This window comes from Salvelinus fontinalis, chromosome 26 (assembly GCF_029448725.1).
Source record: "Salvelinus fontinalis isolate EN_2023a chromosome 26, ASM2944872v1, whole genome shotgun sequence".
Lineage (NCBI taxonomy): Eukaryota > Metazoa > Chordata > Actinopteri > Salmoniformes > Salmonidae > Salvelinus > Salvelinus fontinalis.
In genome coordinates, this window is record NC_074690.1 from 21,480,517 (window position 1) to 21,499,292 (window position 18,776).

An 18,776-nucleotide genomic window follows, 5' to 3' on the forward strand; every position below is an offset into this window, starting at 1 on the left:
CACGCACGCACACACACACACACAGGAGAGGAGAACTACCCCACTACCCCTGGAGGCAGTCACTATTGAAAGAGCCAGGCATGGGTTTTAGAGTACAAGGTTCTGCAAGTCTACAATGTATATCAAAGCCGGCTTGACCAACCCTCCTTTCCCTTCAGGCCTGCAGCTTGTAAAGCCATTAAAGCATCTAGGATTTTCTTACCAATAGGCCTCTTAGTGCAACCCTCCCTTTCAAGCTGTGGTTATTAAGGTTGGGGGGGCCAGCCTCCTTGTTCCTGAATGAACCATGTACTGTGTTTGGAGCGCAATAATCGGTATTATTCTTATTCACAACGCTGTCTTGCTATTCGGAACCTTTGAGAGAGCATCCACCAGCAACTTTAAGGTAAATCGCATACTTTTCATTCATAAAAGTTATTTAAAATCTTAATCCGTCTTGTGCAGAAAGCCGTGCGCTTCAAACACCCTTGTTCTCAACTCAAATGTCTGCGCGTGCATGTGTAACAGTATAACTTTAAACCGTCCCCTCGCCCCGACACGGGCGCGAACCAGGGACCCTCTGCACACATCAACGACGGTCGCCCACGAAGCATCGTTACCCATCGCTCTACAAAGGCCACGGCCCTTGCAGAGCAAGGGGCAACACTACTTAAGTCTCAGAGCAAGTGACGTAACTGATTGAAATGCTACTAGCGCGTACCCGCTAACTAGCTAGCCATTTCACATCCGTTACACTCACCCCCCTTTCAACCTCCTCCTTTTCCGCAGCAACCAGTGATCCGGGTCAACAGCATCAATGTAACAGTATAACTTTAAACCGTCCCCTCGCCCCGACACGGGCGCGAACCAGGGACCCTCTGCACACATCAACGACGGTCGCCCACGAAGCATCGTTACCCATCGCTCCACAAAGGCCACGGCCCTTGCAGAGCAAGGGGCAACACTACTTAAGTCTCAGAGCAAGTGACGTAACTGATTGAAATGCTACTAGCGCGTACCCGCTAACTAGCTAGCCATTTCACATCCGTTACACATGTATCCCGGTACTTATCTGAAACTAAAGCCTTCAAATGGCAAGAGGATACTCTGTTTCTAGACTACTAACCCATGCTTGCCCGCAACAGTTTCAATCCATTCGGGACTGTATTAGCCAAGTTTAGGTTTTGCGCCTTCTTCCCCCCTTCCGTTTTATGCCGAAATACTTTTTCTGGACTCTTTATGCTTCAATATCAAAGCCCCAGCTGGAGTCTACATGTCTGCCTGGTATTTCCTAAGCAGTTGAAGTGGCTGCATATTATTAGAGAACTTCGTGGTCCACTGGACCAAAACTAATGAGGCTGTGCGGGAGACATGGATACGGTACAGGGTTCTACTTTAGTTCTAATCGAAGGAAGGTAGTCTGTAGACGTCTGACATGGGAAGATGCTCTAATGCATTAACAAAACAGTATTGGCTAGTCTACATCTAACCAACATCAGGGCAACCGTTATAAAACAGCTTCTGAAAAAAAGGTTATTTGAAACTTTTCCCAAACTTTTTTTTACAGACATACTTCAAGCCTTCTAGATGCGTCAAAACAGTGGTTGGTTTTCCAATTCCAAGGGTTCATTTCTATTATTGAGTACTCAAGCCTCTTGAATCATCTACATGGTCTCCACCTGACTGGCACCAGACTTGCTCAACTCCAGTGACTTTGAAGTGAAACTGGCCAATGTCCAATTGGCAACATGGTCTCAGGGAATTCGTATTATTCTGTATGTAAATCGGTGATGCTCCCTTTAGTATCATATGTTACATTAAGTTAGGTTACATTATGAATGGTATAGCGGTTGTGCAATATCATGCGAACTAGAGGATGCATATTGTCATATTGTAATGACCTTGATAGATCATTAGTAAAATAATATCCAAGACAGTGGATCGCTTTCTCGAATCAAACAGTTTTTTATGCAACTCGAACACGCTACTGTATGTACGTAGCCTACGCCAATAAATTGTTATACATAAATCACTAACTCTGATAGCTATCTCACTGATCCAGGACGTAAGAGAGAGAGAGAGAATAATCAAGCATGGCAATATAACACAACCTTTGGTGCCCAGCCCCCCGCTGTTCCAGCAACCACAAGGATACCTAGCAGACAGCAGGGGGACTGGCATGCTGTACCCCGCAAAACTCTGAGTAACTGGTAAACGTGCCCTGATAACCACACAACAACAGAATGTCAGAACACAAACACGTCGCTACAGATGAAGTAATTTATAATACATCTTGGAGTACGTTCAGTACTATACATCTTTATTTGAGACCAGGTTGCTTGGTACATCCTAACAACAAAGAAGAAATATAGCTGTAAGCAGCCATGCCGGGGGTCAAGCTATGGTCCCACAGTACCACCATCAGGACACATCGCCCTAGGATGAGCTACTTCTGAACACCTTACCATGACCATGTCAAACCACAGTGCTGTCTCATCCATGGCAATGATGTTGCTCTCCTTTATCTTCTTTTGCCCTATCTTTTTTTGGTACTCACTGTAGTTCACTCATTAACAATTCATTTAGACCCATATCGTTTATTTAAAACAGACGTTTATTTGGTGAATTGTGTGCTGACGCTCGGCTATTAAAAGGGACAGGCGGCAATAGCAGCTATGGACGCACATCTTTAAACTCAACATTTTCCAAGAGTCTAGCTAAAACAACACGGTCCTTATAAGCCAATGAGCTGCATTCATGTTTTTTCTTATCCAACAGCGCCAACATGCGGCCAAACTCAACCGTTCTCTACAGGTTAGCTATAATCACATCCCTGAGCATGTGTGTAAAATGTAACCACTGTGAGTCAAACAGATCAAGGGATATGAATATGTTCCCGTAATAGTACCACCGTGTGGGGTCGATCTGAATGTGCTTCCATATGTTGAGTCTTGACAGTGTTTGGAACATGGTAATCAAGTTTTATTACAATACGAATGTCTCTGTCTGAATTATATGCATTTATGTGCCAGGTCACGTCCACTTGAGTCTTTATTGGCCAGTATCGGACATATTTTTCAACATACAAGTCTGTAAAAACAGGCGTTGAAAGACCTTGGTCCATTGATGCCATGTATCAAGTTTCGTGCAGACCGATTATTTGGGGCTAGAGGAATAGCGTTTTATGTGTTTTTCACAAAATTCTAAATAGCAGAAAATCCATCATGGTGGACCTTATGGATCCTTGAGGCAACTTTGTTCCTTGTGAGGAGAGGGTCATATGTACTGAATTGAATGACTAGGTCACACGGGGTAAGGGGCCTGACCTTTCAACGTTTGCATTTATTTTCAATCGTGTGTTATAGCGCCACCACGTGGCATGGCATTGCATGAGAGGGTGTGGCCCTTGGTGCTTTACCAACATGCAAGGTTGCACCCTCCTAAGCCTTACCATCTCACAGGAATTTGTATTTTTTTCACCAAATCATTGGCAGGAGAATAATAATGAACTGCAACAAATACAAAAGGGTTTTACACAGCTTCGCTACTTGAACCCCTAATTATGGGGAGAATTTACGTTGGTGGTTAGGTGAACTAATGAAGAAGGTTAGGATAATTTATGTGAGAGGATCCGAGAACTAAAACGACAAAGGTTAGGTGAATTTACATAGCAGGTTAGGTGAATTGGGTTAAGTTTAGAATAAGTGTTACGGGAAGGGTTTGCTAAAATGCTACTCGAACGCGCAACCTTTGGATTGTTAGACAGTTGCCTTTTACACCCACTCATCCTCTCCGACCAACCTCCCTACTTTTGCTTCTGTCTAAACCCACTGTGCACAGACGTCAATTCAACATCTATTCCACATTGGTTCAAAGTAATTTAATTGAAATGATGTGGAAACAACATTGATTTAACCAGTGTGTGCAGAGTGGGAAGTAACTAGACCATTGGTAGGTATCATACGTCCTTGATAAGGCTGGGCAACAATTGTCCCCCACTGCTGGTCGCCACCACCTCCAAAAAGGTAGTGATTTGGAACTTCCTGGAGGTTCCGGGTTTGATAGCCTTGTGCATTAAAACCTGAAAAGTGGGGCTTGCACATTCTTGTTTGGACATGCATCACTCTAGTACCCTAGTTAAGTTACAGAATTGTCAGACTTTTGGGGTTTCTACCCATGTTTGTGATTTCAACAAAATAACTTTATTTCATACCTCTTCTTGTGTTCAAAGATGTGGTGATGTAAAATGAGTTTGTCTTCAAATCTATATGGCTGTCATATACAGTTGAAGACAGTTTACATACACCTTAGCCAAATACATTTAAACTCAGTTTTTCACAATTCCTGATATTTAATCCTAGTAAAAATTCCCCGTCTTAGGTCAGTTAAGATATTTTAAGAATGTGAAATGTCAAAATGAATAGTAGAGACAAATATTTATTTCAGATTTTATTTCTTTCATCACATTCCCAGTGGGTCAGAAGTTTACATACATTCAATTAGTATTTGGTAGCATTGTCTTTAAATTGTTTAACTTGGGTCAAATGTTTCAGGTAGCCTTCCACAAGCTTCCCACAATAAGTTGGGTGAATTTTGGCCCATTCCTCCTGACAGAGCTCCCGACAGAACGGAATCAGGTTTGTAGGCCTCCTTGCTCGCACACGATTTTTCAGTTCTGCCCACACATTTTCTATAGGATTGAGGTCAGGGCTTTGTAATGGCCACTCCAATACCTTAACTTTGTTGTCCTTAAGCCATTTTGCCACAACTTTGGAAGTATGCTTGGGGTCATTGTCCATTTGGAAGACCCATTTGTGACCAAGCTTTAACTTCCTGACTGATGTCTTGAGATGTTGCTTCAATATATCCACATAATTTTTCTTCCTCATGATACCATCTATTTTTTGAAGTTCACCAGTCCCTCCTGCAGCAAAGCACCCCCACAACATGATGCTGCCACCCCCATGCCTCACGGTTGGGATGGTGTTCTTCGGCTTGCAAGCCTCCCCCTTTTCCCTCCAACATAATGATGGTCATTATGGCCAAAGAGTCCTATTTTTGTTTCATCAGACCAGAGGACATTTCTTCAAAAAGTACGATCTGTCCCCATGTGCAGTTGCAAACCGTAGTCTAGCTTTTTTTTATGGCGGTTTTGGAGCGGTGGCTTCTTCCTTGCTGAGTGGCCTTTCAGGTTGTGTTGATATAGGACTCGTTTTACTGTGGATATAGATACTTTTGTACCTGTTTCTTCCAGCACCTTCACAAGGTCCTTTGTTGTTGTTGATTTGCACTTTTCGACCCAGGGGATGTTCATCTCTAGGAGACAGAACGTGTCTCCTTCCTGAGCGGTATGACGGCTGTGTGGTCCCGTGGTGTTTATACTTGCGTACTATTGTTTGTACAGATGAATGTGGTACCTTCAGGCGTTTGGAAATGGCTCCCAAGGATATACCAGACTTGTGGAGGTTCACAATTTCTTTTCTGAGGTCTTGGCTGATTTCTTTTGATTTTCCCATGATGTCAAGCAAAGAGGCACTGAGTTGGAAGGTAGGCCTTGAAATACATCCACAGGTACACCTCCAATTGACTCAAATGATGTCAATTAGCCTATCAGAAGCTTCTAAAACCATGACATAATTTTCTGGAATTTTCCAAGCTGTTTAAAGGCACAGTCAACTTAGTGCATGTAAACTTTTTACCCACTGGAATTGTGACACAGTGAATTATAAGTGAAATAATCTGTTTGTAAACATTACTTGTGTCATGCACAAAGTAGATGTCCTTACCGACTTGCCAGAACTATAGTTTGCTAAGAAGAAATTTGTGGAATGGTTGAAAAACTTGTTTTAATGACCCAACCTAAGTTTATGTAAACTTTCGACTTCAACTGTAGATGTGCTTTTGTTTGTTGTTTGAAGGCTCTTTGCACCTTCATATTGAATTACCACGACTACCTACCTTTATATTAATTAGCCAATTTGTTGGCTTCAATTTGGTTAAATTTAGTTTAATTCAGACATTCAATCATCTTTCTCCCTCTGTGTGTCTCATCTCTTTTTCCCATCCTCTGGTTTTATCATTCTTTCTCCTCTCCCGTGCGTTCCAGCAGAAATGAGTTTGAGGTGCGATTGATGGACCATGACATTAGCCTTGCTGACATGTACAGATGGAAGGTATCTGCGTACGCACCCTGCAGCTCAACATGTACCACAGGTGCAGCTACCAGCCACACCACACATACAATGTACACACACACATTGTACACACACTTTACACACATTCTCTCAAACACGTTCACATACATTACACCAACATCAACAAACACACATACCGGTACTGGCAAATCACTTCTTGTCTCTTCTCTCCACATTGATCATACCTCCCACTAAAGATAGTTTTGTCTCATGAACAAAAGAAACATAAAGGATACATGTTCAGTGGGATATTTAGTGTAAGCCTGATTGTTCAGTATTATATTGGTCATGGTAGTCTATGCTCTGCAGGTATCAGTGTCGGTGTGTCCACTATGACTGCGACACCGTGACCAGACCTGAACCCACACATGAGTTCTGCACTGGGAAGGAGTGTCCACCAAGGTGAGATATCCCATGTAACATCACATCAGATTGGGGTTTTCATGGACCAGGACCTGATGGTGTGAATTAGGGCTGTTACATTGACCGTATTACCGCCACACCGGCGGTCACGCGTCATGAAGGCACTCAAATTCCATGTGACCGTTTAGTCACAGTAATTAGGCTTCTCCAAGCTCTGATGCTGCTGATGGTCATTAGTAGTCTACCAAACTTGCTAACTGCCTGGCACTCTATTGTCCCTTGGATCATTCTGACATCAATTCAAATGTAAAATCCAATCAAACACTTGAGAGCCCATGAGCTCATGTTGCACAACGTTTCTATAAGCTATGCGATTGCGTGAGAAAACAGAGTTTTGATGGCCTCTTAAAAATATTTGTGTCATTCTCAAAACTTTTGGCTACGACTGTACACTCATGTTACTGCACGATGCTCTCCATGGTGCAGCTGTAGAACTTTGAGGATCTGAGGACCCATGCCAAATATTTTCAGTCTCCTGAGGGGGAAAAGGTTTTGTCGTGCCCTTTTCACAACGGCCTTGGTGTGTTTGGACCATGATAGTTTGTTGGTGATGTGGACACCAAGGAACTTGAAACTCTCGATCCACTCCACTTCAGCCCCGTCGATGTTAATGGGGCCTGTTCAGCCCTCCTTTTCCTATAGTCCACAATCAGCTCCTTTGTCTTGCTTACATTGAGGGAGAGGTTGTTGTGAGACAAAGGAGCTGATCGAGTAGGTGTGTCCAACCTTTTGACTGGTACTGTATAAAAAACATTTATTTTGTGCTGTGTCTAACAATCCAGAGAAAAAAAGCTGGTGAACAGGCTAACCCCTATTATGGTTTTCTTCACCTCAACACAAACATCAAGTCAAAGACACAGAATGTCTCATGTTGCAGACTGTTTATATACCACTACGTGTTGTGACAACACTATGTAGACAGACACAATAATCAATCACACTATAAACTGGGAGCATGCTGACCAATAAAAAGTGGCACCAGATTCACAAGGAGAGATGCATCACATTTAGGGTGGGTTATGGGTGGGTTATGGATAGAACAGCTACTCTACAAGTTCTTCTGTCACAGTGATGCTTTCCACAGAGGTTTATTTTTAGGGATCTAAACTCTAATAAAAAGGCATGGAAGCACACAGCAATGGGTTGTCACTTGACTAATTTCATAGTACAGTACATTTTGATACCATCTTTAAAAGGATCTCCATGGACCGGGTAGCAGCGCAGGCGACACACGGTTAAAGTTCAACTGCCTATGAGGTTAGCTGGTTTAAAACAGTCGGTCTTCCAAACCATTTCAATACTTTATCTTTAATACTTTATCATTAAGTGCTTTAACATTAGCTCATGTATCTACTGTAACATAGGTATCATACCTTGACAACACTAAGTCAGCCGTCAAATGAGGCCGTGAGCTAAAATTTCCCAATGCTGTCCACAACCACTAGAATTGCTGGTGTTCACAAGGCATTACTGTATACTTGCGAGCCCAGTAGGTTTAGTGCATAGGGTGTACACGTGGTCCAAAACAAGACAACAAACACCACACTATGAAGGTGAATTAAAACAGTGCCGGACTTCAAGAGGACATTAGATCATGGGGCGAGTCTCCGCCCACAGGAAGTGAGGTGCTATATGTCGTGGAGGACTTCCAGCACCGTGGAGATGGACCAGGCCTGTGATTCGCAGCTGAAGGGACAGTACTGGCCATTCTCATTGGTCAGCTCTGGCAGACCCTTCCAGCTAGACCTTAGAGGGTTAGAAGAGACATGGATGAAAGTTCAAAGAGTGTGTGTGTGTGCGCATGTGAAAATGTGTGTGTTAGTGTGTGTATTTACCTCTCCAGGTGGACATAATGCTGAGAGAGAATGCTCTTCACCAGGTACACTGTCTGTTCATAGGTTTCCTTCCCAAGCTTCTTGGCAAAATAGAGCTTTGCTCGCAGGAAGTACCCAATTGGCCATAGCCACTCCTAAAAAACAAACAAAAAGTCATTAAACCAATCAGATCAATTTAATACAACTTTATTTATACCCTCGGGAGCATTGACATAATAAGTTAACAATAACTCCTAATTCAAGGTGTAGTACAACTCAATTCCTCAGTAATGGACACTCACTGGTCCTTGGTGGTAGTTGAAGCCTCTGGCCACGTTGTAGTTATCGTTGTCCAGGGCGTTGTCATAGACACCGCAGTACACCATATCACTAGGGGAGAAATTAACTTGATGTCAGTATATGTGCCAAGAAAATAAGTATTGAAAATGAATCAGTTAATGAACAAGTATTAATGAACAAGTATGAGTGGGGCCAGGAGTTTTTCCTGAACATATGACCTGAATAAGAAAAACTCAGGGCCCTAGGTTCTCCTGGTCAGGTCACATGGTGATGAGTGATAATGAGGTCTCTTACTCTGGGTCCAACGTCTTCATTCCCAGAGGTCCTAGCAGCTTCTTCTCAGCCATTCCCAGGGCCTTCCAGGCTCTCTCCACAGTGAACAACTCCGGAGCCTCAGGGACAGAATAGAGAACACCATTCAGGTCAACTTATTAACCCATAAGAGTTACAACAACAGCTCAGCCGCGAAGTGGTAGGCCACACAAGTTCACAGAAACAAGACCGCCGAGTGCTGAAGCAGATAACGCGTAAAAATCATCTGTCCTCAGTTGCAACACTCACTACTGAGTTCCAAACTGCCTCTGGAAGCAACGTCAGCACAATAACTGTTCATCGGGAGCGTCATGAAATTGGTTTCCATGGCTGAGTAGCCGCACACAAGCTTTGCTGCCATTGGACTCTGGAGCAGTGGAAACGCGTCCTCTGGAGTGATGAATCAAGCTTCACCATCTGGCAGTCTGACGGACTACCAATGACATTCTAGACGATTCTGTGCTTCCAACTTTGTGTAAGGCTCTTTCCTGTTTCAGCATGACAATGGCACCGTGCACAAAGCGAGGTCCATACGGAAATGATTTGTCGAGATCAGTGTGGAAGAACTTGACTGGCCTCAACAGAGCCATGATCTGAACTCCATCGAACACCTTTGGGATGAATTGGAATGCCCAACCTCATTAATGCTCGTGGCTGAATGGAAGTATGTCCTCGCAGCAATATTCCAACATCTAGTGAAAAGCCTTCCCAGAAGAGTGGAGGCTATTATAGCAGCAAAGGGTGGACCATTTCCAAATTGATCATAAATACAGTGTAGACATTGTTCATGTTGTAAATGACTATTGTAGCTGAAAACGGCAGATTTTTAATGGAATATCTACTTAGGCATACAGAGGCCCATTATCAGCCCATTACCCTTTTGCAATTATGTTAGCATAGCTGAAAACTATTGTACTGATTAAAGAAGGCAATAAAGCTGGCCTTCTTTAGAAAAGTTTAGTATCTGGAGCGTCAGCATTTGTGGGTTCGATTATAGGCTCAAAATGGCCAGAAACAAAGACCTTTCTTCTGAAACTCATCAGTCTATTCTTGTTCTGAGAAATAAAGGCTATTCCATGCGAGAAATTGCCAAGAAACTGAAGATCTCGTACAATGCTGTGTACTACTCCCTTCACATAACAGCACAAACTGTCTCTAACCAGAATAGAAAGAGAAGTGGGAGGCCCCAGTGCACAACTGAGCAAGAGGACAAGTACATTAGAGTGTCTAGTTTAATAAACAGACGCTTCCTCAACTAGCAGCTTCATTAAATAGTACCCGCAAAACACCTGTCTGAACGTCAACAGTGAAGAGGCGACTCCGGGATGCTGGCCTTCTAGGCAGAGTTCCTCTGTCCAGTGTCTGTGTTTTTTTGCCCATCTTAATCTTTTATTGGCCAGTCTGAGTTATGGCTTTTTCTTTGCAACTCTGCCTAGCAGTGATGCTTGCTGATAAATGGGCCTCTATACACCTATGTAGATATTCCATAAAAAATCTGCCGTTTACAGCTACAATAGTCATTTACAACATGTCGACACTGAAAAATTTGCTTTTCTTTCAAAAACAAGGACATTTCTAAGTGACCCCAAACTTTTGAACGGTAGTGTATATATATATATATATTCTTTTACATGTATTTCACTAACCAGTCTCCATATATACTCCCATTACTTTTTTCAACTGGTACCAGGGGACCTTCAGACGAGTTTAGTGAGGCCTAGATCAAAACAACTGACATGTTCGTGAGAGTCACCTTTCCACAGAGGGGTCAGTGTCTAGCCTAACTGTCCTGACTCTAAAGACAGAAGTTGGCAGATGGCTGTACCGACTTCAGATGAGTCCCAAGACGCTTGTGGGGGTCATCGAGCAAAAACAAAGAGACTCATCATTCCATAGAGGGACTATAGTTTGTAGGCCAAACCGTTTGGATGCTACAAACGATTTGGTGAGAACACCGATTTTCGGGATGTCTCAAGGTCTGACAAACACCGCTCTAGCTCGGTCAGCTTTCACCGCAGATGCAAAACAACTGGTATCTCTAGGTTAAACTGACAGATTTATTATGCTAATTTGAATTCCGCAGGGGCACGGACATTGACATTAGGTGGTTTTAATACCTCAAACTCTACCACTATGTCCTGCTATACATCTTCCACTGACCCAGAGCTTTAGCTCTATTTACATCCAAGGAGTAGCCAAGAAAATGGGCTAAGGACCAGGGTTGGTGTCAATTCCATTTCAATTCAGTTAATGCTGGAAGTAAACTGAAATTCCAATGCTTCTCTATGAGAAAAAACATGCAAAGGATTGAAGGAACGGGGCATGGGCTGATGCCACTCTGATGGCAACTCACCACCACCATGGCAATGCAAAAGTTGGGCCTGAGCTGGTAGTCACACCATGGGCTGGAAGCTCCATGGCTGTCCTTGTAGATGCCTCTCTTGTGGACCAGGTCAGGGTGCTTCTCGTTGGGGTCCTTGTCGTCATGGGACACATAGAAGTTCTTCTCAAAGTTGGCCAGGATATTATGGTTCCACTCCTCATAGGAAACCTTCACCTCCTTACCTGCAAGGGAAAACAATAATATAATAAAAAATGTTTCATTATGTCTTATTAGTGAAACAATTGTCTCTGAGGGAGGGACATTGCACATGTAAGTTTGCATACATGTCCATGTGTGTGTATGCCAGCACTGCTGGTGTGTGTGTGTGTGTGTGTGTGTGTGTGTGTGTGTGTGTGTGTGTGTGTGTGTGTGTGTGTGTGTGTGTGTGTGTGTGTGTGTGTGTGTGTGTGTGTGTGTGTGTGTGTGTGTGTGTGTGTGTGTGTGTGTGTGTGTGTGTGTGTGTGTGTGTGTGTGTGTGTGTGTGTGTGTGTGTGTGTGTGTGTGTGTGTGTGTGTGTCCAGGCAGCACTCACCATCCCGGTGTATTTTCATGGAGCTGTGGGGGAACAGGCCCTTCTTATGGAGCTCCACCAGCCAGCGCACCGCAGACTTACTGAGGCCCACAATCTCCACCGCTGACCCATCTCTGGAGACACACAACCAGGGAGACAAGTCACATCAAATCAATTTAATATGCATTATTACATCTTTACAAACTTCAGGAGAAGCAGGAAAGACACCCAACTAAACATACACTGGCTTTTCCCTAGTTTGGTTTAATTGTATTGTTTTGTAGGTTTAAAGGCCCAGAGCAGTCAAAAGCTTGATTTTCCTGTATTTTATATACTATATTTCCACACAATGAGGTTGGACTAATACTGTGAAATTGTGAAAATTATGGTAATGCCCTTTTAGTGCAAGAGCTGTTTGAAAAGACCGGCTGAAGTTTCAGCCTGTTGTGGTGGGATGGAATTTTGGCCTGCCTAGTGACCGGTAAATTAATAAATAGACCAATAAGAAAGAGCGTTCCAAACCTCTCTGCCAATAACACCTCGTTTTCAGTTGTCCCCTCCCTACCTAGCAAAATTCTTGTTTGAGAAATTACTCTTTGCTAAGAAGCTATTTTTAGTTTAATTTTGACCATTTTAATTGAAAACAATCACATTAAGGTGATTAAATGTTACCCAGAAATTATTTGATATTGAGATAAAAACAGCTGAATTGGACCTTTAAGAAATAGGGGTAAAGTGGATAGTCTTACCTGGGTGTTGCAGGCATGCCCTTGTTGCGAGCTTTGTCACTCTCTCCCATTTTGTCCATCCATGTTCCGCAGTTGAAGCGGTTGCCACCGTAAACAAAGCCAGTATCACGGTGCACTTTGGCCACAACATTGAAGCCTGGGAGCAAGGAGAATAATAACAATATACCATATTTGCTGAAGCAAGACAATGTGCACCTCATAACAAAAACCTTAAAAACCAACAAGAGCAACTTGTAGGGAATAACAGGTGGCCCAGAGTTTTTCCTTGTCAGGTAACTTGGTCAGTAAAAACTCCTGGTACTACTTATTAACTCAAAGTGTGACCGAAACAAGAGGTGACCAGACTGTGGCGAACTCACCCTCGTCCTTCATGTGCATGTCGATCTTTGGTCCTGCGTTGCGCTCCCTGAAGTCGATACCCTGCATGTGACGTGTCATGGCCTCGTGGATGACATCACACAAGGGCTGTGTGAGCAGGGACTGAAACACACAAGGATCACGTTAGACTGTACCTGTGCGTGATGTACAGAGCCTTCAGAAATTATTCACACCCCTTGACGTTTCCACATTTTGTTGTGTTACAGCCTGAATTTGACACTGGCCTACACACAATACCCCATAGTGTCAATGTGGAAATGCTTGCAAATTAATAAAAAATGTGTCAATAAGTATTCACCCCTTTGTTATGGCAAGCCTAAATAAGTTCAAGAGTAAACAGTTGCTTAACAAATCACATAAGTTGCATGGACATTGTTGAATGACTACCTCATCCCTGTACCCCACTGGTCCCTCAGTCGAATTTCAAACAGATTCAACCACAAAGACCAGGGAGGTTTTCCAGTGCCTCGAAAACAAGGGCACCTATTGGTAGATGAATAAAAAATTTAAAAGCATACATTAAAAATATATCCCGTTGAGCATGGTGAAGTTATTCATTCATTGTTTATTTTTTATTGAACCTCTAATTACAATTTGGATGGTGTATTAATACACCCAGTCACAAGATACAGGTGTCCCTCCTAACTCAGTTGCCGGAGAGGAAGGAAACCGCTCAGGGATTTCACCATGAGGCCAATGGTGACTTTAAAACAGTTAGAGTTTAATGGCTATGTTAGGAGAAAACTGAGGATGGTTCAACATTGTAGTTACTCCACAATACTAACCTAATCAACAGAGTGAAAAGAAGGAAGCCTTTACAGAATAAACATATTCCAAAACATGCATCCTATTTGCAACAATGCAAGTAATACTGCAAAAAATGTGGCAAAGCAATTCACTTTTTGTCCTGAATACAAAGTGTTATATCTGCGACAAATCCAACACAACACAAGACTGAATACCACTCTCCATATTTTCAAGCATAGTGGTGGATGCATCATGTTATATGTATGTTTGTAATCATTAAGGACTGGGGAGTTTTGTAGGATAAGAAAGAAACGGAATGGAGCTAAGCACAGGCAAAATCCTAGAGGAATACCTGGTTCACCAGGAAAACCTGGCTTTCCCACAGACAAGGAGTGGCTTCGTAAGAAGCATTTCAAGGACCTGGAGTGGCCTAGCCAGTCTCCAGATCTCAACCCCATAGAAAATCTTTGGAGGGAGTTGAAAGTCTGTGTTGCCCAGCAACAGCCCCAAAACATCACTGCTCTAGAGGAGTTATGCATGGAGGAATGGGCCAAAATACCAGCAACAGTGTGTGAAAAGCTTGTGAAGACTTACAGAAAACGTTTGACCTCTGTCATTGCCAACAAAGGGTATATAACAAAGTATTGAGATAAACTTTTGTTATTGACCAAATACTTATTTTCCACCATAATTTGCAAATAAATTCATAAAAAATCCTACAATGTGATTTTCTGGATTTTTTTCTCCTCATTTTGTCTGTCATAGTTGAAGAGTACCTATGATGAAAATTACAGGCCCCTCTCATCTTTTTAAGTGGGAGAACTTGCACAATTGGTGGCTGACTAAATACTTTTTTGCCCCACTGTACATATTTAACAAAAAATATATGGGGGATTGAAAATGATGCAGATAATTACATTGATAGAAGTCACAATCTATTTGCAATATTAAAGCTGGTCTACCCCCCCAAAAACCTATTGTCTCAGGGGTGTGAATACTTATGTAAATTAGATATTTCTATATTTCATTTTCAATAAATTAGCTACAATTTCTAAAAACATGTTTTCACTTTGTCATTATGGGGTATTATGTGCAGATGGCTGAGAAAAAAATAATATTTTTATCAATTTTGAATTCAGGCAGTAACAACAATGTGGAATAAGTCAAGGGGTAAGACTACTTTCTGAAGGCACTGTATGTGTGTGTGGACCTGTATGTGTTTATGGATATGTGTGTCTATATTTGTGCATGTGAGAGTGTGTGGGTGGGAAAGAGAGAGCGATGGAGAGTGTGTATGTATGTATGTGTTTATGCATGTGTGTTCGTGTTTGATGTGTACACGTGGGCGTGTGTGTGAGAGAGAGAGGGATGAAACGTGTATAGATATGACCTACCGGAGTGCCAGGGGCCTGGGGCTCAGAGTCGTCACGGGGGTACATCCTGACCACAGGGCAGCGGAGGATGGCAATGCCCTCGGGCACCAAGGTACAGTAATCCTGGATGCACTGCAGCCACCACCACACGGCATCACGGCAGTTGAAGCGGGCACAGATGCCCTCGCCCAACAGGTTGGGGATAAGACCGTGTCTCAGGGTGCCTGCAAATGCCAGGATGATGTTTCTGTAGGAAAAAGAGACATTCAATTAATATATCAACTGTATTCCAGTGTAATATCCAGTGGTAGAAAAAGTACCCAATTGTCATTAAAAAAAGGAAAATACACCTCAATAGAAAATGACTCAAGTGAAAATCACCCAGTAAAATACTACTTTAGTAAAAGTCTAAAAGTATTTGGTTTTAAATATACTTAAGTATCAAAAGTAAATGTAATTGCTAAAAGATACTTAAGTATTCAAATTAAAAGTATAAATCATTTTAAATTCCTTATATTAAGCAAACCAGACGCCATAATTTTCTTGTTTTTTTAAATTTACGGATAGCCACGGGCACAGACAGAATTTACAAACAATCATGTGTGTTTAGTGAGTCCATCAGATCAGATGCAGTAGGGATGACAAGGGATATTCTCTTGATAAGTGCGTGAATTTCACAATTTTCCTGTCCTAAGCATTCAAAATGGTACTTTCGGGTGCCAGGGAAAATATATGCAGGAAAAATAACATTATTTTCTTGAAGAATGTAGTGAAGTAAAAGTAAAAGTTGTCAAAAACATAGATAGTAAAGTACAGATACCCTCAAAAAACTACTTAAGTAGTACTCTAAAGTATTTTCACTTAAATACTTTACACCACTGGTTATATCTTTTCTAATAGCTAAGAAGTTCAATTTGGATACTACTACAGTACAGACAAAATACACACCTAGCCTCCAGGTGACGACCAGTGACCAGCATGAGTCCACGCAGAGCGATGAAGGTGTCTCGGCCCCAGCAGCGGAAGATTCCAGAGGAGAAGTGAGGCAGACCTGTGAAACAGGAAGGTAGAGATGAATAAAGGAAGAAGACGTTCAAATGCAGCTGAAATTCAAACTCCAATTCTCAAAATGGTACCGAGATACAAATAGGACTGACAGCTACTGGATTGGGACTGAAGCTTGTAGAATTGTGTCAGCTTAAAAATACCAAGCGACTGACTACAATAGACCATTTTGCTGACCAACAATAGACTTAAACACCACTTATTGGTTTCGTGAATATCAACAGAAGAATTATGGTTATTAGGTTGGCATCCAACTACTGTTTACAGAAGTAGAATAGAATATATAATAGAAATAGGTTGTTGCTAGGCAGACCTGCGGCCAGGGAGACGCAGCACTGCTCCTTCTTGCCAGTGTCCTTGTTGAGGCGGTAGGGGACGTCGGGTAGTTCCAGGGATAAGGGGGGCAGAGCCGGGAAACTGCCCACACCACCCATCTGGACAGAGCCCAGGGCCAGCAGTTTGACAAAGGTCGAGCCGTTCTGGACAAAACTGAAAGAGACAGAAACCAGAAGAAGAACATGATTTTACATTAAAAAAATTGTGCACCATTACTGGACAAAACTGAAGACACCACGAGAAAACACATATGTTGTAAAAAAGGAGAGGTTAAAAGATGCTGTCAAAAACATTTAATGGTATGGTTCTGGGTTTCGGCACAAATACCCTTAAAGGTGCAGGGCCTTTTTTAATACAGATACTCTCACTAAATCTAATCATTTAAGAATATTCCATTCTTCTATTGCATAATTTCCTCAATGTATGTTGGGTATGAGAGAAACCTTATAGGGTTGTTTATGTGAGACATCCAGGTGCAAGATTTTAATTTGACCAGTTTCTCACAGGAGGAAAATAATCCTGCAGCTTCAGGAAATTTGAATTATTGTGTGGCTTATAATTAACGGAGATTTTTGTAGGGGTTGTTACATAATAAGAGCAAATCAAGTCTGAAATGTTTAAGTGTAAATTACAAACTTTAGAATCATTTTTAAACCTTGAATACACTAGAGGTTTGCATTTCCTGCTGTGCAGGACATTTCCTGCAACAGGGTGATCAAATTAAGACCCTAAATTTGTACCTGGACATCTTGTTGAAGGTGGTGTCAAGAGCCGTGGTGTAGACTCCCACTAAAATGGCATCAAAGTAGCAGGGGATGAGATAGCGAGGGATGTGCTTCAGATAATGGAACATCGCCTTGAGCCACTTCCCCACCTGGAAACAACACATGTTATCTGGATAACACCAAACTCTAAAATTATGACAACGGAAAATGGTGACAATGATGATAATCATCTTCCTATTATCATACTGCTACCACAGTGGTTGATTTAAAAACCCCTTAGCTGGGCTGAGTTGTAGGATTCATTTCTATTTACAATAATCATTGTCAAGTTCAGACCATCTTGTTTGTTACTTCTTACCATCATTAGGCCTATAAAAAATCTAAATGGGATTCATTTATTCAGTTTAAATCACTGTCACTCAAACTGCTCACCTCTCCTAGAGCGCCACTGTGACAGACCAGCCTGTTACTGACGTAGTCGATCATCCAGTCCCCCTGTCTCAGGTTGTCACACACCGGGTGGCCCAGGTCGTTCTTGGGACGAATGTCTGCCATCACTGACAGAAGACCTGCATGAAAACAATGAATCCCGTTTTCAATGTCTAAGTCCAGTTTCATTCAACAATATGTGTATAGCTGCTTGTAGACACAGCTCTAGGATGAGCTAACCAACTCAAATCCTAACCTTAACCATTGTGGGGGATGGAAAAATATCTGACCCTGTATCAGTGGTTGGGGCAACTTCCACAATGTGTGCTGACCAGGGTTAGGATCAAATCAGTCAATTCAGGAAGTAAACTGTAAAATTCCAATTTACTCTGAATTGACCGAATTGAAATGGAATTGACCCCAATCCTGGTGCTGACTGGACCACCTCACTGTGCACTGGGGCAAAATTGGGCTCCCGAGTGGCGCAGCGGTCTAAGGCACTGCATCTCAGTGTTTGAGGCGTCACCACAGACACCCTGGTTCGAATCCAGGCTGTATCACAACCAGCTGTGATTGGGAGTCCCATAGGGCGGGGCACATTTGGCCCAGCATCGTCCGGGTTTGGCTGGTGTACAGTAGGACATCATTGTAAATAAGAATTTGTTCTTAACTGACTTGCCTCGTTAATAAAGGTTAAATACATGTATTTTTTTTACTGTACCTTGCAGGCCACCGTACTTGAAGCTGGTCCAGGAAGGGATGTTGTAGCAGCCTCCTCCGTCCTCCTGTTCCTCAGAGTCACAGCGGAACAGCAGCATGTTCATGTCGCCCAGATTCAGCTTAGACATGATCCTGAATGGGGATAGAAGATGGAGTCACATAACATTAGAACACACCCACCTGAGAGCACAACTGGAGACTACAGAGCCCTGCTGAACAGTATTTCAACACATACTGTATGGACACAATTCATTACTATACAAATATATAGCTACCAGGAAAAACCAAACATACTATACCTTTCAAGCCATTGTAAGCGTAACGCTTTTCCAATACAC

General features: G+C 42.4%; 1 protein-coding gene across 5 annotated transcripts in view; it reads right to left on the bottom strand.

Annotated features, from left to right (window-relative positions):
- Positions 1 to 7,460: 7,460 nt before the first annotated feature.
- Positions 7,461 to 18,776, bottom strand: part of agla (amylo-alpha-1, 6-glucosidase, 4-alpha-glucanotransferase a) — a 29,914-nt gene continuing 18,598 nt past the window's right edge. For all 5 annotated transcript variants that reach the window (XM_055883019.1, XM_055883020.1, XM_055883021.1 and 2 more), the window contains exons 21-34: positions 18,440 to 18,570; positions 17,722 to 17,858; positions 17,305 to 17,438; positions 16,542 to 16,717; positions 16,112 to 16,214; positions 15,185 to 15,410; positions 13,025 to 13,145; positions 12,666 to 12,801; positions 11,938 to 12,050; positions 11,376 to 11,587; positions 9,005 to 9,102; positions 8,713 to 8,800; positions 8,432 to 8,565; positions 7,461 to 8,342 (exon numbers count right to left, since the gene is read on the bottom strand). In XM_055883019.1, the coding sequence (XP_055738994.1) occupies positions 8,225 to 8,342; positions 8,432 to 8,565; positions 8,713 to 8,800; positions 9,005 to 9,102; positions 11,376 to 11,587; positions 11,938 to 12,050; positions 12,666 to 12,801; positions 13,025 to 13,145; positions 15,185 to 15,410; positions 16,112 to 16,214; positions 16,542 to 16,717; positions 17,305 to 17,438; positions 17,722 to 17,858; positions 18,440 to 18,570 (1,927 nt within the window). In that variant the 3' untranslated portion in view covers positions 7,461 to 8,224. The remainder of the gene's footprint in view (positions 8,343 to 8,431; positions 8,566 to 8,712; positions 8,801 to 9,004; positions 9,103 to 11,375; positions 11,588 to 11,937; positions 12,051 to 12,665; positions 12,802 to 13,024; positions 13,146 to 15,184; positions 15,411 to 16,111; positions 16,215 to 16,541; positions 16,718 to 17,304; positions 17,439 to 17,721; positions 17,859 to 18,439; positions 18,571 to 18,776) is intronic.